Here is a 27,463-nt window from a genome sequence, read left to right as displayed (position 1 = left end):
CGGGTCCTCTTCTCTAAGCACTGGCTCCATCGACCTCCGCTTCATCTTCCATACCATCCGCGCCTCTCTCCTCGACCCACACCAGCTGCACGCAAACACATGTTAAAACCAGCCTCTTCTAAAAGGCCCTCCCTCGACTGACCCCCACCACTCCCTCCACCTTCTTCAGAGAGCTGACGCCCCTGGCAGACCCCATGCTTTCCCCCACCCAAACCCCCGGAGATTTTTGTCCCTCCCCGACACCCCGAGTCCCACGGCCACCTTCGAGATGGTCTTGTCTGCGTTGCCAAAGCCTGTGGGCAGTTACCTGCTCTCACTGTTCGTCTCAAGGTGTCTAGGACACCTGCTCTCTCCTTCCTCCCAGACCTCCGTGTGGGACCACTGCAGGCTCTGTCTTCCCTGTTTCTCCGTTTACCCATCCTGGACGTTCTCCTCTAGTCTCGTGACTTTAAATGTCACCTCTACCCCAGCAACCCTCAAATCGTGTGCTCTGGCTTCTGCCCTGGCCTCCAGACCCGCACATCCAACTGTCGACTTGACATCTCACCTGCTGGTCCAGCAGCCTCTCCAGCTCAACGTGGCCAAGGCAGGATCCCCAGCTGTCTTTCCAAATCCTTCCCTGTCCCCTCTTTCCCTTCACACTCATCTCCAATCCACCAGTAAGTCCACTTTTCTCTACCTCCAGGGTACTCCTCAACTGCGTCCGCTTCTCTCCGTTGCCATCTCTACCCCACTAGTCCGAGCTGCCCCCCTCTCCTGGGTGCCTGCAGGGCCCCTAAGCGACCTGCCCACCCCCAGTTCCTCCTCCCCTCAGAGCCCCTTCTCCGCAAGCCGCCCCCAACCTGCTTCTCCTGGAGCCAATGGCCCCTTCTTAGAAGATTCTTTTTAAACATGTGAAATAAACTTCATAGACTCACAAAGGACACCACTTACTTTCAGCTCCAATTATAAAAGTACATTTTAATTGTGATAGCATGATCAATGTGTTCCTTTGTTCATACATTAAATAAGATCTAGGGAATTCCCTGGCAGTCCAGTAGTTAGGACTCCGTACTTCCATTGTATGGGACACAGGTTCAGTCCCTGGTAGGGGAACTAAGATCCGGCAAGCGGTGTGGTGTGGCCAAAAATAAATAAATGAATAATAAATTAATTAATAAATACTTATTTTAAAAAAAAGATCTAGCAGGGGGTCTTTTCAGACACCATAATTTCAAAGTAATAAGCGTAAATATTATCTTGAAATTCACAACCATCATATGATGTGGAAAGATCTGTGATTTCTATTGGGAGCAAAGTCACAGGTCCTCGTAAGAGCATTACTGTCGTTTGTTTCCCATATCTGTGTCTGAAGGAAATCCCACATTTCAGGTGGAGGTTCTGCAAATGAAGATGTATTAATACCTCTTTCCCACCCAAGTTTACAAGCCTAATGAATCCTATCCACTGAGGTTTGGACTCCAGGCAGATCTTCCCAATTTGTAAATAAGACTGTGTCCCTCCCCTGCCTGAGCCCTTGAGGGCTTCCTACTGCCACAAGAATCAGGTCTAGACTCCATACTGGGCCCTCCCAGGCCCCTGGTCGCCCAACACAGCCCCACTGCCAGCAACTCCCTCCCCTGTCCCCTTCTCCATCTTCCAGCCTCGAGGAGCTTTGCCCAGACTTGAAATTTGTGGATCTTATTAATCCAGCTCAGCTGTGTCTCCTTCCGGCTCCTCCCTCCCCGTCATTTTCATAAGGCTCATCCCTCGTACTCCGCATGTTTTTGGGGCACTGACATTCCGAGAAGTTTTCTCTGGTCACCCCAGTAAATGACTTCCCCCGACACTGTGTAGTTTATTTATTGTGATCACTGCTTCTTTTCTTTTTAAAAAAATTTATTTTATTGACATAGTTGATTTACAATGTTGTGTTAATTTCTGCTGTAAAGCCAAGTGATTTAGTTATACATATGTATATATTCTTTTTCATATTCTTTTCCATTATGGTTTATCACAGGATATTGAATATAGTTCCCTGTGCTCTACAGTAGGACCTTGTTGCTTACCTGTTTTATATATAGTAGTTTGTATCTGCTAATCCCAAACTCAGAGTTGATCATCCCCCCGCCCCCTTTCCCCTTTGGTAACCATGAGTTTGTTTTCCATGTCTGTGAGTCTGTTTGTATTTCGTAGATAAGTTCATTTGTGTCATATTTTAGAGTCCACATATAAGTGATATCATATGACATTTGTCTTTCTCTGATTTACTTCACTTATCGTGTGATCATCTCTAGGTCCATCCATGTTGCTGCCAATGGCATTATTTCATTCTTTTTTATGGCTCAGTAATATTCCATCGCATATAACAACCACATCTTCTTTATCCATTCATCTGAATTTAGGTTGTTCCCACGTCTTGCGTATGCACAGTTTCTGTCTGCTTCCATATAGAAATGGACAATAGCCAGGTCACATATAAAAAGAGAAATCTGACCCACAACCTGCAACAACCAGCCCAGGACACCAATCTATCATGTACGGTAGCCAGCCCGGGACACCTGCTGGGTAAGTTAGACTTGTAGGAAGTCAGACCACTATCTCCAGGAACCAGCCCAGAAAGTCAAACAATAGCCCCATGACCATCGACCTCAAAGGACCAGGATCTGATTAATCATGGACAGCTTCCCTCATTTTTGTCCCTGCTTCCAACTTAGTACTGAAGAAAGCCAAATACACTCAAAAACGGTTAAAATGGTAAATTTTATGTTCTGTATATTTTATCACGACTGAAAAAAAAAAGTGACTTAGAGCCAGAGCTGGGAAGCTGGGTGAGGGGCGGGGCTGAGGGGTGAAGTGAGGGGCACACGGGGCTGGTAGTGTGGTTAGGAAATGGCAGGCCAGGTGTATGGGGGTGGAAGGGCCACGGAGGGCAGGATGGTGGCAGGGTCAAGGCATCCGGCCTCCCACAGGCTCATCCTCAGGCACTGGGGGTTGGTAACCGGGTGAAGGAGGCCTTTCGCCATCCTGCCCTGCACTGTAGGAAGGGGTGACTGGAGCCAGCACAGCCAGGGCAGAGGTGGGGGGGTGGGGAGGCTCTCTGGATGTCCAGTCCCATGGAGGAAACAAACCCCAGAGTTCCCGGCACCTCCCACTCCCTTCCTTCTTCACAGCCGTTATGTTCTAGAAATTCACCAGTTCATCAGTGAATTCCAAATCGCTGCTCCTAGGGGAAATACAAGGTGGGGTTCCTGTGAGCTTCCGGTCACAACATTTTCATCAAGCGATCAACGTACAACCTTGTGTGATGGGTGTTTCTGTTTAAAGAAACCTTGTGATGTACACTGATAATTCATTAACACTGAACTCACGGCCACCAGCACTATTACTCGTGCCGGAACGAAGCTCACCTGACACACGCATTTTCTCCGTAAGGCTGTCACGGCCTCTTGAGCTTGGCAACACCGGATGGTTCTTAGCCCTAGGCTTGGGGCCCTTTTTTTTTTTTTTTTTTTGACTGCGTTGGGTCTTCGTTGCTGCACGCGGGCTCTCTCTAGCCGCGGTGAGCGGGGGCCACTCTTCGTGGCGGTGCGCAGGCTTCTCACAGCAGTGGCCTCTCCTGCCGCTCAGCACAGGCCCTAGGTACACGGGCCTCAGCAGTTGTGGCACGTGGGCTCAGTCGTTGTGGCACACTGGCTCAGCTGCTCCGCGGCACGTGGGATCTTCCTGGACCAGGGCTCGAACCCACGTCCTCTGCATTGGCAGGCGGATTCCCAACCACTGCGCCACCAGGGAAGCCCCCTTTATTTTCGGGGGGGGGCCCATTTTAAACAGCAAAGTCACCACGTAAAAGCACCAAAATGTGAAATAAACAAATAAACCAGCCACGAGAAGGACCCTTGTTTATAGCAGGGACCGAAACAAGTGGCCTCGTTTGACAACGGCTGGGAATGTGCGTATTGGGCAACTCCGATTTTTTGGCTGCTCTGCAGACGTCCATGAATGGCCGAAAACGAGCTGTGAGTATTAATCTGGAGTTACAAATATGCTTCAGCGAGTAGGCGAGTTTGCAAATAGACAAACCCATAAACAATGAGATGCTCTGAGCATTTGTTTATATTCCGAGCTGGTCTCTCATGCTCGGCACCTTCTCATTGGTCTCCCGGCCAGGGGTCTGGCCATTTCCTATTCAATAAGATGAATAATCCTAGGACCATCCTCTTGAAGACTTACAGGCCAGGCAGACCCACCCCTGATATTTCCAAGTGTCGTGGGGTTGACCCGTGGTCCCAGTTTGTCTGGGACCAAAAGTTTTCCCAGGATGTAGGACTTTCAATGCCCAAACCAGAAGAGTCCCTGGCAAACTGAGCCGACTTGGACACTATCTGTATGTGAAAATGATCTAAAAGTTTGAAATCTCAATTATTTAATATGGCTGAAAGTTGAAACCTTATTAAATATTTTTGTCAAGATAAAATCAGTTGCAATTCTCCTGTCCCATACCCACCTAGCTGCCAAAGTAAAGATGTATCAAGTTTCATGCGTTACGGCCAGGCCTGTGAATATACCAGCTTAATAGCAACATGAACTGCTTAATACTGCAAAGTATTCCTCAGTCTTCGGGTACAGCTATGGCCAAAACATCCCTTGTTATATCACAAGTACCATGAATTAGAACATGAAGGGCAGCAAGAAAATGGACACTTGCTATTTCTGGGTAACGCCACCCTGTGTCCTGCGACCTAATTGCCTCCAGGCTATCAGATGGAAATTTGATCCTTCATTCCTAAATGCTTGGGCTGCCAGTAAAGTTCTGAGTCCTGTGAGCTGTACTAGCAAATCATAAGGGGGGAGTCGTGGGGTCCCCCGACGTTGGCATCGACTCAGACAGAAGTGTGGGTACCCCGGGGACCCGATTTGCCCCTGGCGTCTGAAGCGGGGCCAGTCTTGTGGGACCAAGGCCTTCACCGTGGGGTCTGTGCTAACTCTGGGTAGCAAGTGTCAGCACTGAACAGAACGTTGGACACCCAGCTGGTGTTTCTGAGAGCCGTAGAAGTGGTGTTGGAAAAGTTATTGACATAATGGGTGTCAGAAGCATGGTGGGTAAAAACAGCTTACCCTGGGCTTCCCTGGTGGTGTAGTGGTTGAGAGTCCGCCTGCCGTTGCGGGGGACACGGGTTCGTGCCCCGGTCCGGGAAGATCCCACATGCCGCGGAGCGGCTGGGCCCGTGAGCCATGGCCGCCGAGCCTGCGCGTCCGGAGCCTGTGCTCCGCAATGGGAGAGGCCCCAACAGTGAGAGGCCCGCGTACCGCAAAAAAAAAAAAAAACAGCTTACCCTGGGCACTTCCCTGGCGGTCCAGTGGTTAAGACACCGCGCTCCCACTGCAGGAGGTGCGGGTTCGATCCCTGGTCGGGGAACTAATATCCTGCATGCCGTACAGCATGGCCTCCGCAAAAAAACAGCTTACCCTCACATGGTTACTTTCTCCCAATGGACCAGATAAGGAAACTAAGCTACGAGGTAAATGATGCCTGCAAGGCCTAACTCACTCTGCTAGTGAGTGGAGAAGCCAGCATTTGTGTTCAGCCGTCTAATGTCAAAGCTCACAGACCCAGCCACAGCCTGCCCCGAGGGAGCACTGGGACATGGAACCCCTGCCCAGTCCTTTCTTCTCTTTGTTTGGGCAAAGGGCGAGTCCACTTGCTGTCAACATGCAGCCACGAAGAGGAGGTCACTCCTCAGCCCTGATCCTTTCTCACCTACATCTGGGTCACGCCAGGGAAGACAGATTTCCCAGGCGGCCTGCCATGAATGTGTGTCTGTGGATAGGAAGAGAATACAAATGCCAGTGGCTGGCGGCAGGATGACTCCTCCGGGGCCTGCGAGCACAGCCTCTAATTCCCGCCCCGAGCCTGGCCTTCCTGTCATTAGTCCTAAGGGTAGTCATGCAACGCAGGAGGGCTGGCAGGTGCAGGATGAAGGGGTCCCAGGTAAGGGGAGGAGGTGCGAGATTGTGGCCCCAGCTGACCCTGACAACAGGCTCAGTTTTCCCACCCAGAAATCTCATTTCTGTCCCAGCCCTGAGTGTAGGGTGGGTGTGGAGGGCAGTCAGCTGAGACAGGCCTGTGAGTGCTGCCCCCCCGCTGCCCAGCAAAGCCAGCATGGTCAGGGACAGACAGAGGGACCAGCCCTTTCCTTGCTCTGGGCCTCAATCTATGAAGTGTCTGTGTGATGTCGCTGTTGGCTCAGGTGGTCACTAGGGCCTGCAGCATCCACGCCCTGGGATTCCGGTCCATAGATGGGAGACAGAATGACCTACCCTGGGGGTCTGCAGTCCCTGAGGCAGCCCAGCCTCAGCCTCTGCCCTGATCCTGGGCCCCCTGACACCTCCAGGCACAGGTTCAGCCCAAGCAGGGGATGCCTCAGACTTGGGAAGCTGTGTGGGTGGGAGGGTCATGCATAACCCCTGTGTCCAGGGGCCTCACAGGTGACATTTTGAATCCTGGCAGCATCTCCACCCGTCGTTTTACAGAGGACACGGGGTGGGGGGGGGGGCCTGATCCCAAAGCCCACACTCTGCGCTCCATGTGGGCCTTGGTGGAGAGGGGAGGGGGCTTCTCTGTCCACAAAACAGGGGGTAGGATGGCCCAGTAACCTGGGTTGCTGGCTGTACAACTCTGGGCAAAGGCCTAAGCTCCCTGTGTGGGCTGCTCTGGAAATGCTCTGTGCAGTGTGGACACAGTGGTCAAGGGGACCCTAGACACTTCCTAAGGGCACCAGGAATCACCCAGGCCTGAGCCTCCTGAACTCCCATGGTCCTGCACTGCCCACCCCACCTGCCAGCACCAAGCACCTGTTATTCACAGATTTTTCTTAGAAGTGAAACTTTGAAAGGGAAGCTTCGTGTCCTTATCATTAAATGAAAAATCTCTTCCGCTTGCCGTGAACTGAAGACATCATACAAAACCCTGCAGGAAATCAGACATGAAATTCTATTTAGATGCTGGTGTCTGCTGAAGGCTTGCTGACTCGTAAAAAGGAAAATGATAAAGCGTCAAAAAGATATTAACAACCTAAGTGGGCCGCTGTTAGTTTCTCCCTGGTTTAAGGGATGAAAAGGATCGGAAAGGGAGGTGTTTCTCTCCACGACACCCACTGTTATTGGAGCGTCGGAAACCTCTCTCCACCCTCACGCGGGCACGGGTCCTCCCCTCTCCTCTGCCCGGGTCCAGGCCCTCCCAGCCCTCCGCCGCCCGCGTGCTGCCCCAGCATTGGGCGGCCCACCGGCTACCTCGCCTGGTCCGAGCGGGGGCGGGGCCGGCCGGGTGACGTCACGCCGGGAATGCCTGGGGTGAGTGCACCCGGGCCGGCTGAGAGCCAGAGTGGGCGCCGGGCGGAGACGCGGCGCTCTCGGACCCCGGACGCCCGACCCGCCGCCGCTATGTACGACCCCGAGCGCGGCTGGAGCCTGTCCTTCGCCGGCTGCGGCTTCCTGGGCATCTACCACATCGGGGTGACCAGCTGCCTGAGCGAGCGCGCCCCGCACCTCCTGCGCGACGCGCGCACGTTCTTCGGGGCCTCGGCCGGGGCGCTGCACTGCGCCTTCCTCCTCTCTGGGATCCCCATGGGTAGGTCCGGGCCGCCGCGGGGCTCCGCGCGGGGAGGGGGCGCGCGGTGGAGCCGTGATTGGAAATGGAAACTGCGGGGTACACCCGGGGTCTCCCCAGACAGATGCCTCCTCCAGTGCATCTTTTTGCCCCGCACCGGGGAGCTCTATTGCCGGGCCTGGGAGGGGGGCGCGCCGGGTGAGCGGCTCTTCTGGGTGTGGGAACCCGGAGCGCCTCCTCGCCTCGACACCCTTTTGGGGCTTGAAGAAAGCGCCCCCAGACCCAGCCTGGGACTGAGAGCCAGGTTGTCTCAGAGCGAGGGGGAGGAGGGAGCGCGACGCCTGGGGTGGGGGGGCGGGGGGCGGGGAGGGGGGGGTCGGAGGCCCGATTTGCCCTGCTTCCGGCCAGGCCAGGAAGGAGGTTTTGGCCTGTGGCCCAGGGTGGCTTCCTTCTTCTCTCTGGGGACCAGAGGGACTGGAGACCCCCGGCCCCGGGCACCTTTGATCTCTGCCCAGCTCTCGTGGGAGCTCTGGGGGCGGCTGGGTGCCTCTCAGGTAGAGGGCAACTTGCTGGTTTGGATTGAAAGAGGGTTGGGTAGAGGTGTTTTGTGGAGGCGGGGAGACGGGGGTGAGGGGAGGTAGGAAAGTTGTCTCTTCCTTTTCCGGTGTTTGAGACCCTTCTTGGGGGCTGGACATCCCACATCCCCTCCTCTTCTCGCCACCACACCCCTGCTCAGTGCCCTGGAAACGAGGTCCTGTGCATTTAAATCTTGTTCTAGTGAAGCATCTCTGTAATCGTGGGTACCAGTGGGAGGGGCGGACTGGGGCTTGTGGCCAGCTGGCCTAAATTACTAGGGTATGACATCCTTGGCCTGGGATCCTAGCCAGGGAGCAGGGCCTGGAGCAAGTGGCAGCATGGAGCTGTTGGCATCCAGAGGCCCCCAGACAGGAAGATAATGCACCTTTTCATTAGCCCCTGTTTGTCTGGGCTTCCTTAATGGTTTACTCTTTACTCTACCCAGGGACTGCTGTGTCGGACACTGGCAGCAGGAATCCCTTTAGTAAGCACAGCCCTGCCATTGGATAGGATCAGGGAGCAGACCCTGGGCTGATGGAGAGGTGGAGATTAGGAGAGGCCACCGTGGCCGCCTTCCCCATCGAGGGGGAGAGGAGCAAAGGGCAGGAAATGTGACCTCAAGGAGGACCAGACTGGCCACCTTGGGCTTGAGCCAGCCCTTGTGTCCCAGAGTTGTGACCTGGAGACAGCCACATGGTCAAATGTTTAATTGGGACCAGATTCAAATGCACAGACGCCAGCACGTGAAGTGCCCTGACTCCAGCGTAGAGAGCGTTCCTGACAGGCAGAGGACAGGTGCAGCCTGGGGTTGTGTCCTGCAGGGGCTGGCTCGGGACCACCAAGTCCCTGGAAGGTGGATCTAGAGGTCCTGGCAAGAACTGCTCCGGAGGTTCTGGGAGCCCCAGCTTCCTGCTTTAACTGCCTGTCTCACTTGGGGACCGCCGGGGAGCATTTCCCAGGGCCTGTGACTTGGGCATGGCTCCTGAGAGCGCCTCCAAACCCAGGCTGACTTGGCAGGAGAGACTGGCAGAACCAGCCAGCTGTGTGCAATTTTGTGCCTTCTGTCGGGGCTCAGTGGGGCCACATGTGCAGGGAGAGCTGAGTGGAGGTCGGAAGCGGGTCAGGACCTGCTGAGGTGTGTCCGGCCTTCTGCATCCCAGGATCTCTGGATGACTAGGGCTCGGGCTGGGACAGGTACTCTATCCAGGGCAGTGCAGACCAGCCAGAGGGGGCCAGGCCAGTGAGTGAGGTCAGTTGGAGCATGCACGTGCCCTGTGCCCACTGGATGGTCTGGTAATTGTGACATTAGAGGTTAAGAGTGAAGTCTAGTTGTTTATTAGGTGCTTCATCTGGGCTGAGCACCTATAGATTGTAGTGTATCTAATCTTCTCTATTTCCAAAAGGTAGTTGAGTGTGGTCCCACGTTAAAAACATGCAGTCTGAGACTCAGAGAGGCAGTGAAGTGGCTTAGTTTAGCGGCTCAGCTAGTAAGAGGTGGAGGCAGGATTCAAACTCAGGTCCAAGGCTGCGCTTGCTGTCTGCTCCCTTCAGTGTTAGGCCCATTCGTGCTCAAGGTCCGACGCTGTGAGTGCCTAGCTTCTGGCCTTGATGGAGGGATGGAGGTGAGGAGAGGGTTCACGGGGCCTCTGGAGGCTCGTTCCTGTGGCCAGGGAGGGCCTAGAGCACTAACTAACAGAAATAGGCCTATCTTACCTTTCCTAGTAGCCGCATGGAAAAAGTAAAAGACATAAGTGAAATTAATTTTATTTATCCCAGTCCAGCCAGAATCTTATCATTTTCACATCTAATCAATATAAAACATTATTCATGAGATATTTTACATTTTGTTGTTGTTCTTGTTGCTCTAAGCCTTTGAGATCCAGTGTGTCTTTTACCCAGCTCAGTTTGGGCTAGCCACATCTCAGGCCCGGGAGCCACACGTGGCTGCCGGATCGGACAGCCCAGGCCTAGAGAAAGGGAAAGGTCAGCAGCAGCTTCCCTGCTGCCAGGTTTCTGGTCCTGCCACAAAGCATTCCCATCTCCAGGGTGGTACATTCCTTTGTATACTTGTCTCTCTCCGTCCAGAGCAGACATTGCAGGCCCTCGTGGACCTTGTCCGGAGCGCCAGGAGCCGGAACATTGGCGTCCTCCACCCGACCTTCAGTTTGAACAAGGAGGTCCGAGATGGTCTCCAGAAACACCTCCCAGACAACGTCCACCAGCTCGTCTCGGGCAAAATTGTCATCTCGCTCACCAGAGTGGCCGATGGAGAAAATGTGCTGGTGTCTGATTTTCGGTCCAAAGACGAAGTCGTGGACGTAAGCAGTTTGCTTATCTGGGTGTTGTCGAGTCATAAAGACCGTTTCATTTCAGAAGCAACAAAGAGAGGGCTGTCGTAAGCCACCTGACCCGTTCTTTTCTTAAGATGCAAAAGAACCTGGTTGCCCGCGATGCTGGCTATAGCTTCCTGTACCAGGGTGATGTGAACTCTGAGGGCATCCAGCGGTCTGGTCCAGAGCATATGCAAAACTGGAGTGTTCCAGGACACTTTCAGTTTCAAATAACCCCTCCCCATCCTTCAAGGCTTGGCTTATGACCTTTTGCTCCCGGGACCTCATCCCACATGTGTCCCTCCTCCCAGCGATGCCTGTTCCTTCATGAGGACCCCTCCAGTGAAGTCCCACAAGGGTGGGAGTGTGTCTTGTTTGCCTCTAGCAGAGAAGCTCACTGGCAATAGGAAACTACCACTTAGTTTGGCCGAGGCCTTTTACGAGAATTGCTTGGATCTCATTTCACTTAACACAGGTCCCTACGAGCATGCAGCCTGGCACATAGAACAGCAGCTTCTCAGCAGCCGGTGTCACCTTCCACTTAACCTCGTTTGTGGAGGCTTCCTCTAGGCGGCCAGCACCTGTGCGTTCCCACGTGAGCCCTTTCTCTCACTGCGTCAGTGTTACATCCTGCCTGATGCTCGCTAGCGTGGCGCGACTCAAAGCGTGGGCCCCGGACCGGCAGTCGCAGCAGCGGCATCGCCTGGGAGCTTGTTAGAATTGCAGGCTCTCGGGCCCCGCCTCCAAGCTGCAGCATCAGAACCTTAGGGGTGGGGCACCGAGTCTGTGGTTCGCCACGCTCTCCAGGCGATTCTGATGAACCTCAGCGTTTGCAAAGCCCTGATCTAGCCCCTTCCCTGTCAATCAGCTAGTCACCAACTCTTGGTTCTGTCTCTGATGGCCCAGTGTGACCCTCGTGGGGAGCAGGGGCAAGAAGCTACAGTCTGCAGATGGTGTCGTTAGAGAATTGGTCCTTGGGCCTGAAATAATAAGTGTGTAGGTTGGTTCATGTTCGTTCAACCATTTATTAAAGCACCTCCTCTGTGCCAGGAGTGTTTTCAGGCTTGTTGCTCTCCTAGCTTGGAGGAGAATTATAAAGACCCAGGGGGACAAAAGGCAGCCCGCTCTGGGCTGTGGTTTCACTCCCTTTTGTCTCCACAGGCCTTGTCTTGTTCCTCCTTCGTGCCTTTCTTCAGTGGCTTGATCCCCCCCTCCTTCAGAGGCGTGGTAAGTCCGCTTTTAAACTGTGTTTGAGGGAATTCCCTGGTGGTCCAGTGGTTAGGACACCTCACTTTCACTGCCAAGGGCCCGGGTTCGATCCCTGGTCGGGGAACTAAGATCCAGGAAGCCAAGTGTCGAAAAAAAAAAAAGAGGCACTGGGCTCAGGTACCCTGGGCCCCTGAGACCTGTCCCCAGACGCGGAGGCTTTTTGCCTCTCAGCCTTCAGACAGAGATTCCATAGCTGGCCCCCTTCCGGGCTCTGTGGGCAGCAAAACCAACTTCGTGTAGAATAATTAGCTGGTTATCTGTAAGGTAAGCTCTTCAGTTAATCTTTTTTTTCTTTTTATTTTGGGAATTTTTTTTTAACATCTTTATTGGAGTAAAATTGCTTTACAGTGTTGTGTTAGTTTCTGCTGTATAACAAAGTGAATCGGCTGTATGTATACATATATCCCATATCCCCTCCTTCCTGCGTCTCCCTCCCACCCTCCCTATCCCACCCCTCTAGGTGGTCACAAAGCACGGAGCTGATCTCCCTGCGCTATGCGGCTGCTTCCCACTAGCTACCTATTTTACATTTGGTAGTGTATATATGTCAGTACTACTCTCTCACTTTGTCCCAGCTTACCCTTCCCCCGCCCCATGTCCTCAAGTCCATTCTCTATGTCTGCATCTTTATTCCTGTCTCGCCCCTAGGTTCATCATAAGCATTTTTTTTGATTCCATATATATGTGTTAGCATGCAGTATTTTTCTCTTTCTGACTTACTTCACTCTGTATGACAGACTCCAGGTCCATCCACCTCACTACGAATAACTCAATTTCATTTCTTTTTATGGCTGAGTAACATTCCATTGTATATATGTGCCACATCTTCTTTATCCATTCATCTGTCAGTGGACACTTAGGTTGCTTCCATGTCCCGGCTGTTGTAAATAGAGCTGCAATGAACTTTTTGGTACATGACGCTTTTTGAATTATGGTTTGCTCAGGGTATATGCCCAGTAGTAGGATTGCTGGGTCATATGGTAGTTCTATTTTTAGTTTTTTAAGGAACCTCCATAATGTTCTCCATGATGGCTATATCAATTTACATTCCCACCAACAGTGCAAGAGGGTTCCCTTTTCTCCACATCCTCTCCAGCCTTTATTGTTTGTAGATTTTTTGATGATGGCCTTTCTGACCGGTGTGAGGTGACACCTCATTGCGGTTTTGATCTGCATTTCTCTAATGATTAGTGATGTTGAGCATCCTTTCATGTGTTTGTTGGCAGTCTGTATACCTTCTTTGGAGAAATGTCTATTTAGGTCTTCTGCCCATTTTTGGATTGGGTTGTTTGTTTTTTTGTTATTAATCTGCATGAGCTGCTTATAAATTTTGCAGATTAATCCTTTGTCAGTTGCTTCGTTTGCAAATATTTTCTCCCATCTGAGGGTTACCTTTTTGTCTTGTTTATGGTTTCCTTTGCTGTGCAAAAGCTTTGAAGTTTCATTAGGTCCCATTTGTTTATTTTTGTTTTTATTTCCATTTCTCTAGGAGGTGGATCAAAAAGGATCTTGCTGTGATTTATGTCATAGAGTGTTCTGCCTATGTTTTCCTCTAAGAGTTTTAAGTGTCTGGCCTTACATTTAGGTCTTTAATCCATTTTGAGTTTATTTCTGTGTATGGTGTTAGGGAGTGTTCTAATTTCATTCTTTTACATGTAGCTGTCCAGTTTTCCCAGCACCACTTATTGAAGAGGCTGTCTTTTCTCCATTGTATATTCTTGTCTCCTTTATCAAAAATAAGGTGACCATACGTGCGTGGGTTTATCTTTGGGCTTTCTATCCTGTTCCATTGATCTGTATTTCTGTTTTTGTGCCAGTACCATATTTTGTAGCTTTGTAGTATAGTCTTAAGTCCGGGAGCCTGATTCCTCCAGCTCCATTTTTCTTTCTCAAGATTGCTTTGGCTATTCGGGGTCTTTTGTGTTTCCATAAAAATTGTGAAATTTTTTGTTCTAGTTCTGTGAAAAATGCCATTGGTAGTTTTATAGGGATTGCTTTGAATCTGTAGATTGCTTTGGGTAGTATAGTCATTTTCACAATTCACTTAATCTTCACATGAGCACTGAAACAGGTGCCCAGTGGCCTATTAAGGTATAAGATGCTTAAGAGTCAGTTACTCACTTAAGGTAATAAGTTTTTTTTTTTTTTTCCTTGGCTGCATTGGGTCCTCGTTTGGGCATGCGGGCTTTCTTTAATTGCAGCAAGTGGGGGCTACTCTTCGTTGCCGTGCGCGGGCTTCTCATTGCGGTGGCTTCTTTTGTTTTGGAGCACGGGCTTCAGTAGTTGCGGCACGCAGGCTCAGTAGTTGTGGCTCGTGGGCTCTAGAAAGCAGGCTCAGTAGTTGTGGTGCACGGGCTTAGTTGCTCTGCGGCATGTGGGATCTTCCCAGACCAGGGCTTGAACCTGTGTCCCTTGCATCAGCAGGAGGATTCTTAACCGCTACACCACCAGGGAAAACCGGTAATAAGGCTTTATTCTTAGGGGTTGAGGGTTATAATCCTCTCTGGGTCTGACTCTATCCTTTTCAGCCCGTGGCTTCGGGCAGAAGCTGCCAACAGGGCTGCAATTTGGTTCCATTCAACAAATATGTAAACACACATGGCTAGTCCCGAGCCCTGCCTCTGGTGGAAAAACAGAAGTTGAGGTGTTCGTCCTGCAGGCTCTGGACTGGATGCTGGGCTGTGCTGGACCACCTGGCAGCCTCCTTCTAGGGCAGCAGTTATCAGATGATTCTGTCCTCCCACCCGGGAACATCTGGCGATGTCTGGAGACAGTTTAGGTTGTTACAGCTGTGGGAGAGAAGACACAACATCCCAGTGTGTCAGCAGGAAGGCACTTTAGAAACCCTCCTGGTTCATGCGTTAACAGCAGCATGGTCCTCAATTGGCAAAGCAAGTTGCAAAGGCAGGTTACACGTAGCCTCGCTCATGCCCCAGAGCATCGCCGGGACAGACACATAGTTGCCCCTATTTACAGATGAGAAAACTGAGGCCCGGAGCCGTGAAGGGATCGCCTGCAATTCTAACAGCGCCAGCCTGGCAGACAAGCCTAGAATCACATGTCTGCTCTAGCCCACGTTAGCTGGACTACTTTGGACACATTTCTTAACCTCTCTGAGATTGAATTGGCAAAGGAGGGTTGATAATGATGAGGGTTAACAGTAGCGCACAGGTGTAGCATTGTTGTGGGAATTACATGCGGTAATGCAGTGAAGATGCGGCATAGAGCCTGGCACAGGTAAGTATTCGGTAAATATGGGTGGTTTTGTCATTGCTGTTATCTTTTCATTTCCCCCAGGCTGCTCCAGCTGTGATGCACACACAGTCACCCCCCCTCAGTGTACTCAGATGAAACCTGCCGATAATTAGAGCAAAACGTTGAGCTTCCACTGAGCGAACTCAGAATGTTCCTGTAGAAAAGTTCAGGGTGGAGGGAAAATTATACAGGACAGAGGAGTCATTGGACTTTATCCCTTGAGTGAAAAAAGAGTGGATATATGTATATGTGTAACTGATTGACTTTGCTGTACCGTAGAAACTAACACAACATTGTAAATCGACTAGACTCCAATAAAAACTAATTTTAAAAAATAAATAATAATTAAAAAATAGTCAGCTCCTTCCTCCCTCCTCAGTCTTAACCAAAGATTCCCGACATTTGGTCCTGCGTCCCTTTCTGCCAGTGAGGGTTTTGATGCCTTCCTGTATCTTCCGTAGAAATCACATGGCAACAGTTTAGAAACTACTGCTGTATGTACACATCTCATCATTTCTGGACTCAAGGCAAGAATCTCTTGATAGCTAAGCCCTGGCTGAACGTGCCTGGTTCTTTTTTGGACTTCTTTTAGGCCAAGGTGTGCCCTGAGATTTCTCCCTTTGGAAGGACTGGCTGGGGAAATTCTCCCAGTTGTGATATTTGAAGGCCCCCCGCCGTCTGTGGGCACCAACAGCTGGGCTATGATGGTCGTGGGTTTGGGAATCATTCTAGACATTGGTTTCATAGGTGTAGACTCAGTCCAAATTGTACCAAAACCTGCCTGCCCCAGCCTGGCCGTGGGCACTAAGGTTGTTCAAGGATATGGCTACAGGAAAACTGATTCTCACAGTACTTACCCCAAATGCACCTTTGTTGTGGGATAAGATGCCCTTTTCAGAGAGCTCGAGTCCCAGGTTCATTGCGTCATTTAAGTCTCCAGTGCAGCTTCTCATTTCCCAGGTGTGGACGGGCTCACAGGTTAAGTGTCTTGTCCAAGATACCTAAAGCAGCAAGGGCCTCTGGAATTGAACCCATGACCGTCTGTCTCCCTTAGGGCCAGGTCTATGTCACACTCTGTGTCCAGTGCACACAGCGCCCCTGGTCTAAGCAAATTACATGGGTATGCCTAGGGACGCCCACCTGGGCTCGGGACTTGGCCGTCGCAACGTGGGCCAGACGCCAGCCTCCGTCTGCCTCTTGGCCAGGCACTTTTTTGTGCAGTGTGCAAACTACGCAGCCGCATGTGGCAACCCTGAGCGCCAGCCTACAGCCTGGCCTGGCACAGAAATGCTCAGTAGGGATTTGCTGAAAGAGTGATCCCAGAGCCCCTCACCGTATCTGCCTGCGGCTCTGAGAAGCCTCTGGCCGTGATCTGAAACACACAGAAAACCCCAGCCCAGAGCTTCTGACAGTATGTACTTTTTTTTTTTCTCCCTTAAAAGCGATACGTAGATGGAGCAGTGAGTAACATCATACCCTTCTTTGATACCAAAACGACCATCACTGTTTCCCCCTTCTATGGGGAGAGTGACATCTGCCCCAAAGTCAAGTCCACGAACTTTCTTCACGTGAACGTCACCAAGCTCAGTGTACGCCTCTGCTCCGAGAACCTCTACCTATTAACCCGGGTGCTATTCCCTTCGGATCTCAAGGTGAGGGGGCCTGGGGGCATTTAAACAGTGCTGCTGTTCAGATCCCACCTCCAGGGGCTATAGCTTAAGTATGGGCAGCCTGGATAGTAGGATTTTTTTTTTTAATTACCCCAATGATTCTTATTTGCATCCATGGTCAAGAACTACACTGCAGGACTTCCCTGGTGGCACAGTGGTTAAGAATCTGCCTGCTGAGCAACTAAGCCCATGCACCACAACTACTGAGCCTGCACTCTAGAGCCCATGAGCCACAACTACTGAGCCCATGTGCTGCAACTACTGGAGCCGGTGTGCCTAGAGCCCGTGCTCCGCAACAAGAGAAGCCACTGCAATGAGAAGCCTGTGCAATGAAGAGTAGCCCCCGCTCGCCACAACTAGAGAAAGCCTGCGCGTAGCAATGAAGACTCAGTGCAGCCAAAAAAAAAAAGAACTACACTGCACTTGGTGGTTTAATTTTTTTTTTTTTTTTTTTTTTTTTTTTTTGGCTTGTGGGATCTTCAGAGATTGAACCTGGGCCCTTGGCAGTGAAAGCTCGGAGTCCTAACCACTGGACCGCTGGGGAATTCCCAGTTGAATCTTTTTTTGACTGTCGTTGTAGCGTGGTGGACCTTATCACCCTAACGTAGTAAGAAAGTGGGTAGAATCTGCACGGTGCCAGTTCTCTGGGGAGAAGGAAGGCCGTGCCATGCAACGTATACGTCAGCGTGTGCTCGCGGGGAGAGGGAAGGCTGGACGGCGGGATTGGTCTGCCCGTGCGGTTTGTACACCGAGGAGCAAAGGAGGCAGCTCTTACTGTCCCACGACAAGTAGATCAGGCCCTGGTGTTTGTTAGGGTGGAGGCTCGTCCAGGGACCCAGGGAGACCAGAGAAACCGGCACCCGTCATGCTGGGGTACCAGCTGCATGGAGGAGGTGTCATTCGAGCTGAGTCCTGCCGGAAAGCAGAGCCCTGTCCCACCCCCGCAGCGGCTGCGCTGGGCACGCAGCAGCGGCTTGGAGCTTGGGGGATTCTCGGCTTCGGGTCTGCCGTCTTCGGGTGCTGTTGAAAGGAATGGTGCCTAGCGACTGCCCCCTGCAGTTAATTTAATTGATTTGTCCACAGGTGCTTGGAGAGCTGTGCTGTCAAGGATATTTAGACACGGTCAGGTTCTTGGAAGAGAATGGTATGTACGGTAGGGCAACTGAAGTGCCCCTTTAATAAGCTTTCTGTTCACAGTCTTGGTCCACAGTCCTGACTCCATCACTCAGCACTCAGCACCTTCACCCACCGTCTCGCTCGGCCCTCTCATGAGTCCCGCGAGATAGGAAATATTTGCCCCATTTTACAGATGGGGAAACAGAGGCTTGGAGAGGCAGCCCAGGTCTGCACTCCACTCACTGGGGAGCAGAGCTGGGACCTACCTGAACCCGGATGTCACAGCCCTAGGGCTATTAGCTCTCCCTCTGCAGTGTCACCTGTCTGTGTGCTGAAGGCAGTTCCTTTGTTTTTCTTTTCTGCTTTTGGACAATTGTGACCCTTTAGTTTGATAAAGAAGGAAGATAAACAGTTTCTGGGCTGCAGGTGACAGAATAGCTCCCGCTCCCTCGAGGCAGGTGTGGGCCACGCCCACTAGCCCAGCTGTGTTCTGGGGAAGGTTCCTGCCTTTGACTCATCCTGGCTCGTCCAGGCTGGGGGACTTGGGTTCTGGAAATGTTAGAGTGGAACCAAATACGTTTGGGGCTATTTTTCTTCGATACTAAAGGTTGGTTCATGCATTAATCCTCTGAATTAGCCTTTGGCCAAGACCAAGGAGATGGTGTGGTTCACGGGACATACATGTATTTATCTACTCAGAAAATGTTTACTGCGTACCGTCTAGGTGCCAAGCAATTGACGACTCCACAGCGAACAGACGGATGTGGCCCCTGCCCTCCTGGAGCTTAGTCCCGGGGTTGTTGCCGAAATATCGGCTTCCCGGTGCACCAATGCCGAACAGAAATACGGAGACAGAGATTTTGGAGGAAGACAGAGATTGCTTTATTTTTCTGCCAGGCAGAAGGGAAGACACGGCAGCCTAGGGCCTCAAGAACTGTGTCCCCCTCCTTCGGGAATCGGAGAAGATTTTATATGTGGGGCTCGCAGTCTGGGGTATATGATAAGGATCAAAGTAGTGAAGGTCTTACATTCTTCTTCCTGCATTATTTCAAAATAGTCACAGCTGGCGTCATGTCAGGCAGCCGGGTAATTGGGTCCGTTTGTCTCTGGGTTATCGGCCTGTGACCTTTTTTCTGAAATGCAGATGCTGCAAGGGGTGATCTGCTACAAGGGAGTGCAGGATGTAATTCACGTAATGTTAAAGAGTAGTAGGTTAGCTTTGTGAAGTACAGATCTAGTTACAGAAACTACAGGTTAGTAACAGTTAAGAAACACGACTAGGAGTGATGAACTCTTTCAGGCCACGTTATGATTCTTCTCTTTCTCTAGTCTGTTTCACTGTTCCCTTTATTTTCCTTGTTCTCAGGAGAGGGAAAACTTCATTTCTATTTTTGCTGCAACATGGTCGGGGACAGATATGTCAAGAGAAGGCTGATGGTGTGCTCGGTTGCCCTGGCAGGAAGATACAGGATGCTGTAGGATCACACAGGGAGCGAGGGGATCTGCAAGGCAGGGGAAAGCAGGGCTTCAGGAGGGTGTGAATCCGTGTTGACACTCTGAGGGCGAACAGGAGCATTCTAGGCGTGGGGGACATGAACACGAGGTGCAAAGAAGGCGTGTGTAACTGGAGTGGCGGGAGTGGGGCACCCAGAGAGATGGACAGAAAGGAGAGGGGCGGGAATGGCAGTAAGTGAAAAGTTGAGGGACAAGGTTGGGCCTCACGGATGGGGTGAAAGGGTCTGCATCCCACGGCAATAGGGAGCCGCGGAGGGCTGCCGGAGCGGGAGTGAGGGTGGTCAGAGGGAGCTTCGGAAGCCCCGCCCCCGGCCGCAGTGCAGAGTGTGACGGCAGCATCCAGGAGGTCAAGGAGGCCGCCGTGGGCTTGGCCGGGGTCACGGCAGCAAGGGTGGTGGAAGGGGCCCAAGGGGACAGGACTTGGAGGCAACCAACCAGAGATTCGGGAGGAGGAAGACTTAGGGATGAAGACCTGGCCTCTGGCTTCTGCAGCCGGCACTGGGGGAGAGGGGCTCTGCTCGGGGCTCGGGCCCTCGAGGGCGAGGGTTCTGCAGGGAAGCTCAGGCCCCGCGTGCCGTGCCCCGGGGGCACTGGGGGAGAGGGGCTCTGCTCAGGGTTCGGGCCCTCGAGGGCGAGGGTTCTGCAGGGAAGCTCAGGCCGCGCGTGCCGTGCCCCGGGGGCACTGGGGGAGAGGGGCTCTGCTCGGGGCTCGGGCCCTCGAGGGCGAGGGTTCTGCAGGGAAGCTCAGGCCCCGCGTGCCGTGCCCCGGGGGCACTGGGGGAGAGGGGCTCTGCTCGGGGCTCGGGCCCTCGAGGGCGAGGGTTCTGCAGGGAAGCTCAGGCCGCGCGCGCCGTGCCCCGGGGGCACTGGGGGAGAGGGGCTCTGCTCGGGGCTCGGGCCCTCGAGGGCGAGGGTTCTGCAGGGGAGCTCAGGCCGCGCGCGCGCCCCGGGGGCACTGGGGGAGAGGGGCTCTGCTCGGGGCTCGGGCCCTCGAGGGCGAGGGTTCTGCAGGGAAGCTCAGGCCCCGCGCGCCGTGCCCCGGGGGCACATTTGGGTGGCTGTGCAGGAAGCACAGTGATGTCAGAGTCCGAGGTTCTGGAAAGCAGTCTGGACTGGGGATGAAATTTGGAAGCAACGTGGGAATAATGCACAGTGATGGACCCTGTGGAAGTTACTAGGTGACTTTGGGCAAGCCACCTCCCCTCTCTGGGCCTCCGTTTCCACATCTCCAGCAAAAGGCATTTGGATTAAATGACGCCAGGTGCTTCTTAGTAATTCTAAAGACTGGCATGCGGCTGGGTGTTTGTGGCATCGGTGCTGGGTTTGGGTTTAATGATCTAAGAGAGGTCCTCCCTCTGCCAGGCTGGCCGCCTCGGGGTCCTGCAGAGGACGCGTGGGGCTGGGCCAGGTGTCCTCTGGGAACAGATTCTCTGAAACATGCCTAAGGGAAAGTAAGTCCCAGGGTGTGAGCTGTGTGTCTAAAAGAGGCCGGAAAGATCCAGGGGAGCGTAACTGGGAGCTGTAACTTGGGAGCAAGGTGTGGGCATCCAAGGGCAGCCCCTGGTCTTTTTTTTGTGTGAATTCTTCTTCTTGCATCCTCTTTTATTTTTTTTTAATTAATTAATTAATTTTTGGCTGCGTTGGGTCTTTGTTGCTGCACATGGGCTTTCTCTACTTGCGGCGAGCGGGGGCTACTCCTCGTTGCGTTGCGCGGGCTTCTCCACGGGCTCTAGGAGCGTGGGCTTCAGTAGTTGCAGCACGCTTGCTCAGTAGTTGTGGCTCACGGGCTCCAGAGCTCAGGCGCAGTAGTTGTGGCGCACAGGCTTCGTGGCTCCGCGGCACGTGGGATCTTCCCAGACCAGGGCTCGAACCCGCGTCCCCTGCCTTGGCAGGCGGATTCTTAACCACTGCGCCACCAGGGAGGTCCAGCCCCAGGTCTTTTAATCTGAGGTTGGAAGCAAGAGGTGAGCCGAGGCAGGCGTGGGCATCCGAAACTACCTGTCCCACTGCCCCCACCCAGTGTGCGAGCAGGAACCACCCACTGGCATTGGCTCCTGAGCCCCGGCACCTAGGGCAGGGCCTGCACAAACCCCCGACCTAATGCTTCCTTCGAGGCCGTGTGACGGAAGGGTGCCGTCTCTGACATCACATCTCGGTTCGATTCTGGCTGTGCCACGTATTGGCTGTGTGGCTTTGGACAAATCTCTTAACCTCTCTGTGCTTCTGATTCCTCAGCTGAAAAGTGGAGATGATGGTCATGGTAGCAGTTGAATGGCTGCTGCGGGGCCTGGACCGCTGGCTTAACCAGTGGTTCCGTTACTATAAATTAGTTATAACCCTTAGCTTTGAACATCAAGAATCCACACGTGGCTCCAGGGCCCACACAGCTGGTGAGTGATGGAGCCAGGCGCCCTCGTCACATCCACCCGGCGTCAAAGCCCCGCACTCCTTTCTCCCAGCTGGGACTGCCTGCCCCAATGCAGGGGGTTAGTGTTCAATCCCTGGTCGGGGACTGATCTCCGCCTTGTACTAATAACAGGCCTGCAGCTTCCCTCTAATTTGGTGGGCAGGTGTGTGTGAGTGAGTCATGACCCTGCCGCCCGAAATTACCTGACGGGTTTGTTCCTGTGCCCTTCGCAGGCATCTGTGACAGGCCCCCTCTGTGCCTGAGTGCATCCCCAGCAGAGTCGGAAGTCCTTGAGGCCCCCCGGGAGCACGGGAGCCTGCAGTCTTCCCCGAGCATGGCCGCCGGGGAGGCGAAGCCTGAGGAAGCCACGCTGCTGGATCACCCACACCTCAGCATCCTACCCTGGGAAGACAGCACCCTGGAGACCCTGTCGCCCAGGCTCACCATAGGTGCCGGCTCTGGGGTCGGGACGGCAGAGGCTCTCTGTGACCCTTTATGAGGCAGAAAGGGTGGCTTCCCTGTGTGTTGTGGAGGAAGGTCATGCCGCTGCGTGGGAAGAGATGGGGCGGAGCGACCAGGGCAGGCCCGTTGGGACCCGCACCGCCCAGCACGGGCCTCCCATCCCCCTGGGTCCTTGCCCAGTCTCCCTTCCCATGGGGCCTGGCCAGAGGAAAACAACCTCCAGCTGAGTTTTGTGTTAACTGGCTGTGCTCTCTGCTCCTAAAGTCCAGGCACGCTGGATATTGTGGGGGGGGGACCCCCGGAGGTGGCCTGTTCTTTGAGAACGCCGTTCTCCGCCTGTCCTCCCATCTCAAAGCCTTTTCTCTCTCGAGGACCCCCTCCTAATTTCTCCCTCCCCGCAAAATCACAGTTTTGAACCTTCACTGAATCCGGTTATTTTATCATGTCATCGATTATATAATGGATAGACGAATGCACCGTCCAGCTTCCAGCTGGGCATTTGGGGAAATTCAAAGATGAACGGCACAGGGATTTCCCTGGAGGTCCAATGGTTAAGACTCCGAGCTTCCAATGCAGGGGGTTCGGGTTCAATCCCTGATCGGGGGACTGAGATCCCACACACCGCAGGATGTGGCCAGATAGAATAGAATAAATCAAAGAGGAATGGGATGCCCGGTTCTTGCCCCTGAGGCACGGACACCCCAGGAGTTGCACTAACCAGCAGCTGCTCAGATTCCTGCGATTTGAGGCATCGGGAGGTCATTACAAAGGGGAAATAGAAGGCTAGGGGGTTCCAGGCAGAAGAGATGGAATCCAGCTGAAGGTGCAAAGAAGAGCTCATAAAACTGGGGCCAGGGGCACTTTGAGAAGTTTGTGTTGGCCTCCAAAAGTAGCCAGTTTAAAAGAGAGTCTTTAAAAGGGACCCTGTACCCTGTAGAGGATCCAAGGGCTACTTGGGCAGTTCCCCACCTGATCTCATCTGTGGAGCTTCTGATTCTTGGGCTGCCAGGACTTGTATATTTCACAGACATTCCAAGCACCCCCCGGGGAAGCTGGTTTGGTTTTTACACTGGTGAGAGACAGACCTCCCCATTGTATTTTTCAGCCCTGAGGGAAGCAATTGGAAACCAAGATGGGTACATAAACAAGATGTGCAACTTCTTACCAATTAAGGTCATGTCCTACCTGGTGCTGCCCTGCACGCTGCCCGTGGAGTCCGCGATTGCTGTGGCCCAGAGGTGAGCGCTTCACGTGGCTTTGTGGCATCCTCATGGAAGTGGGGCGAGGATTCAGTGAGAGAAGCAGTGGAAGGACCTCGGCCTGGAGCCTGGCTCCTTATACAGTGGGGTGGAGTTCACTGTCAGCGTGGAACACCTTGGAAAGGTGCCTCGTTGGCAAGCCCCTGCCCACCCCTCCTCCTTTCCCACTGCTGTTACATGTCTGTCGCTTCTTGTAGGTCTGCACTTCTATTTTGGGATTTTTTTTTTTTTTTGCGGTACGCGGGCCTCTCACTGCTGTGGGCTCTCCTGTTGGAAGCACAGGCTCCGGACGCGCAGGCCCAGCGGCCATGGCTCGTGGGCGCAGCCGCTCTGCGGCATGTGGGATCCTCCCGGACCGGGGCACGAACCCGTGTCCCCTACATCGGGAGGCGGACTCCCAACCACTGCGCCACCAGGGAAGCCCCTATTCGGGGATTTTATTCCTGGTATGTTGGAGGGATCTGAGGCCAACGCTGGGATGCCTACTGGATTCCTGAGCGTTTGTTTCCCCTCAGTTTTCTTCTGATGTACTTTGGTGTTTACTTTCTTTTTAGCGAGTTAGTCAACATGTCCCTCAGTCCATCTTTCAAAGTCCCGACCGTCCTTCAAACTCCAGCTCAGTCCTCCAGCTTTGGCCGTCCTCCCCGGAGCCCCTCTCCACGCGCCGACTCAGCCACCCGTTCCCGCACAGCCTTGCCCTGGGTTAGGGCTGCTCTGGCATTTCCCAAGGCCCGAGATGTGGGGTCCTTTTCATGTCCTGGGTGCTGGGAGTCTGGAGGGCAGCGGTCAGGCCTCCTTGGGGGCTCCCTCTGCTGCGCTCGCACGTGGCCAAGCCCAGGAGACCTGGGCGCAGGGAGTGGTTCTCGACCACAAGATGCTCTGCGTCGGTGGCCATGTTGCCACAGAGGAGTAGGATCCTGGAAAACCAAGGTCTTTTCCTTTTATTTCCACGTCAGTCCCTTGAGCGTTCCCAAATCAAAAAATGGGCTCATTTTCCTTTGGGCTTTTAGGTTGGCTTGTCTTTGGGAATTTATCACATCGGGGTTAGAAGTGACCCCGGCAGTTTCCCTGGACCATGATGTCGTTGTAAGATGTCTGCCTTTGGTTAGGGCTTGGTTTTGTTCTTTTTGGTTGGTTTCTCTTCCTGCTCATACGACGTGGGCGTCTCTCTGTTTTATTCCTGCAGACTGGTGATGTGGCTTCCGGACATGCCCAGCGACATCCAGTGGCTGTGGTGGACGACCTCCCGGATTTGTTCTCGAGTGATGACGCGTTTGCTCCCTGTGGAGCCCTGCATCAAGGACGCAGGACAAAAACTCCTGAATTAACCAAGCCCGCATAGCAACGGTTGCCATGGGCGCTCCTAATCTAACCGCACAGCCCCACGACTCCACAGTAGGTAAAGTATTCGCCACGTAGCAGCCTCGAAGCACCCTGACCAACCGCCTGATGCCATCCTGCCAGCAGGAATTTTCTTTGTCTTCAGGCTATAAAAGTTGGCCACTAGCCCACAGAGGGGGCGGCTCTCCGTGGTCTGTCAGGAAGTGGGCCTGCTGTTTCTGCAGCGCCCCTCACTAACTCTGCGCTTCGTTCTCAGTAAACTCACTCTTTCCTAAGATACTTCGTGTCTGGAAATTCTTCTTCCAACCCACGTGCGGACCACGACATTTTGGTGGCCTGTACGGGGATATCTCCTGGGGGGATCTCCTCCCCCACCTCCTCTCCTCATTCCTTGGGACTCTCTGTGAACAGGCAAGCTGCCGTGGAAGCAACGGAGGACTCCGGCGAGGGCCACATCCTGGCGTGTTCCGAAGGCTCCACGGCTCGCTTCGCCCCAGTAACTGCCGCCCAGACGGCTGAGGATCCCTCTATCTTCCTCCCGACTGCGGATTAGGCCAATTGGCATCGTGCGGGCACGGGTCAGGCATTTAAAAGCCGTTAGGGCGCCTGCCGCTTGAAGACTCCCGTGAAAGGATAAGGGGGTCACGGAACAGACCAGGCTGTTAGAGCGTCTGCCCCCAGCAAGACAACTTCCGTGCGATGCGAGGCGTGTATTGATTCAAGCAGAACACTGAGCCCCCTCCCCCTGGCCGCCGCCTTCCCGGCAGGACTACAAGGCCGATTCCTCAGCCTGTCTTCTCTGTTACTTTCACCTTTTTCTCAGTCCGGATTGACTTACAGGAGCCTAGGCATTGCCTCGGAGCCATCCCCGGAGTGCCTTTCACGTTTCAGGGAATCGCCAAACGGTGAGTCACCCGGTGGGTCCCGGGAATCTCCTCTCTTTCCTTTCCTTCTCTGCTTGAGTCGCATGGTGCCTCAGTCGCACGCTCAGGGGTCACCTCTCACGGTCGGACGCGATTGTTGGGACGGTCGGCCCATTTTGTGCCTTAGTCGCATGGAGAGATCACTGGGACAAAGGGGACGCCTCTCTGTCAGCCGGTGACTCTCAGTACCCCCGTTCTACGGCGTACAGGCTAAGAATGGGTTCTGCGATGTCTCGGGAGCCTCCCTCGGACTCACCCCTCGGCTGTATCCTCAGGAACTGGGAAAATTTGACCCTGAAAATCTCAAAAAGAAGAGGCTCATTTTCTTTCATAACACGGCTTGGACCCAGTATAAACTGGGGGACCGAGAACAATGGCTTCTTAATGGGACACTAAATTATAACACGATCCTCCAACTTAATCTCTTTTGCCGGAAACAAGGAAAGGACTCAGAGGTTCCTTACGTCCAGACCTTTATGGCCCTTAGTCAGAATCCGGAGCTGAGGGACTCATGCCGCACGTGTCTTTCCGTTGCCACCTCATCTCCCCGACCCCCTCTGCCTCCCTCTCCAGCAGATCTCCTAGGCGGCCCTCCACTCGACCTTTCCTGTCCCCCGCTTCATGAACCCTCATTGCTTCAGCCCCTGCACCCACCTCAGCACAGCTCACCAGTAGGTACCCCCTTATCAGGGCGAAAGCCCCCCTCCCCTCCCCACACAAGATCCAGGACTGCCCAACGCCAGGAAACAGATTCTAATGTGCTTCCCTTAAGGGAAGTGGCAAATGGAGGCATGGGCACTATTAGAGTCCATGTTCCCTTTCCCGGGTCTGACATTTCCCAAATTCAAAAACGAGTTAGGTTCCTTCAGTCAGGATGGCCACAATATTCTAGAGTCCGGAGAAAATTGGTTAAGATAAAAATTTTTTGAAATTGCAAAACCAGTTCTTTATGCATATGCAATTAGGGAAAGCTAGCTTGTTGAAATATCTTTTTCAGAATTCTGACCCTGAGAGAACAAAAAATATGCCTAGGAGAAAGCTTGAAGTTAACTCTTATCATGTCCTTGAACTACAAGCAAAGCCCACTTTGCCTGAGACTTCAGCCTTGGGTTAATTAGTAGAACTTCAAGCCAAGAAAAAAAAAAAAAAAAAAAAAAGAGGCAGGGGCTTCCCTGGTGGTGCAGTGGTTGAGAGTCCGCCTGCCGATGCAGGGAGCACGGGTGCCTGCATGTCCAGAGCCTGTTGCTCCGCAACGGGAGAGGCTACAACAGTGAGAGGCCTGCGTACCAAAAAAAAACAAAAACAACAAATCAAACAATTCTAAATACAAGAAAAATTAAGCTAAATAAATTTCAGATTCACGTGAACTGGGGAATATTCAATATTAAATTAATACCTGGTATTAATGTTTAAGTTTATTGATCTAATTAATATAGACATGTCTTTAGAGTGATCAAGATTAAGTATAATACTTTTATTGTGCCTAGGTTTAATATAAACTAAATAAGATGTTACTATAACTGTCACAAATTTGTCAGCAATGAAAACAACTCAATGTGAAGAAACTTTTTTTTTTTCGGTAAAAGTCTTTTGTCATTATAGACACTAACAGTTTCACTCTAATGCCTTTGCAAAATGCTTCCTCTTCAAGAAGATTTATAAAAAGGACTTTTGGATAAATACAAATTTCTGACTTTCAGACTATAATGATAACTAGGTAAGAAATTGAAGAATTCTAATGAAAAACCTGAT

At 52.7% G+C, this 27,463-nt stretch overlaps 1 protein-coding gene across 1 annotated transcript; it reads left to right on the top strand.

The window, feature by feature from the left end:
- Positions 1 to 6,999: 6,999 nt before the first annotated feature.
- Positions 7,000 to 27,123, top strand: PNPLA3 (patatin like domain 3, 1-acylglycerol-3-phosphate O-acyltransferase). The gene is made up of 8 exons (XM_079937022.1): positions 7,000 to 7,609; positions 10,250 to 10,482; positions 11,656 to 11,721; positions 16,461 to 16,670; positions 17,772 to 17,832; positions 21,960 to 22,175; positions 23,294 to 23,426; positions 24,634 to 27,123. The coding sequence occupies exons 1-8, from the start codon at positions 7,093 to 7,095 to the stop codon at positions 24,773 to 24,775; spliced, it is 1,578 nt and encodes a 525-aa protein (XP_079793148.1). The 5' UTR covers positions 7,000 to 7,092; the 3' UTR covers positions 24,776 to 27,123.
- The last annotated feature ends 340 nt before the right edge of the window (positions 27,124 to 27,463 follow it).

Source organism: Stenella coeruleoalba (genome assembly GCF_951394435.1).
Source record: "Stenella coeruleoalba genome assembly, chromosome: 11".
Taxonomy (NCBI): domain Eukaryota; kingdom Metazoa; phylum Chordata; class Mammalia; order Artiodactyla; family Delphinidae; genus Stenella; species Stenella coeruleoalba.
This window is presented reverse-complemented; position numbering and strand designations above follow the sequence as displayed.

Excerpts from the sequence above, each read along its gene's own strand:
- PNPLA3 (XM_079937022.1), top strand. The coding sequence starts at position 7,093 with ATGAAAAGGATCGGAAAGGGAGGTGTTTCTCTCCACGACACCCACTGT. Across the intron at positions 10,483-11,655 it reads CCAAAGACGAAGTCGTGGAC|GCCTTGTCTTGTTCCTCCTT; the intron begins GTAAGCAGTTTG and ends TTGTCTCCACAG. Across the intron at positions 22,176-23,293 it reads GTCGCCCAGGCTCACCATAG|CCCTGAGGGAAGCAATTGGA; the intron begins GTGCCGGCTCTG and ends TGTATTTTTCAG.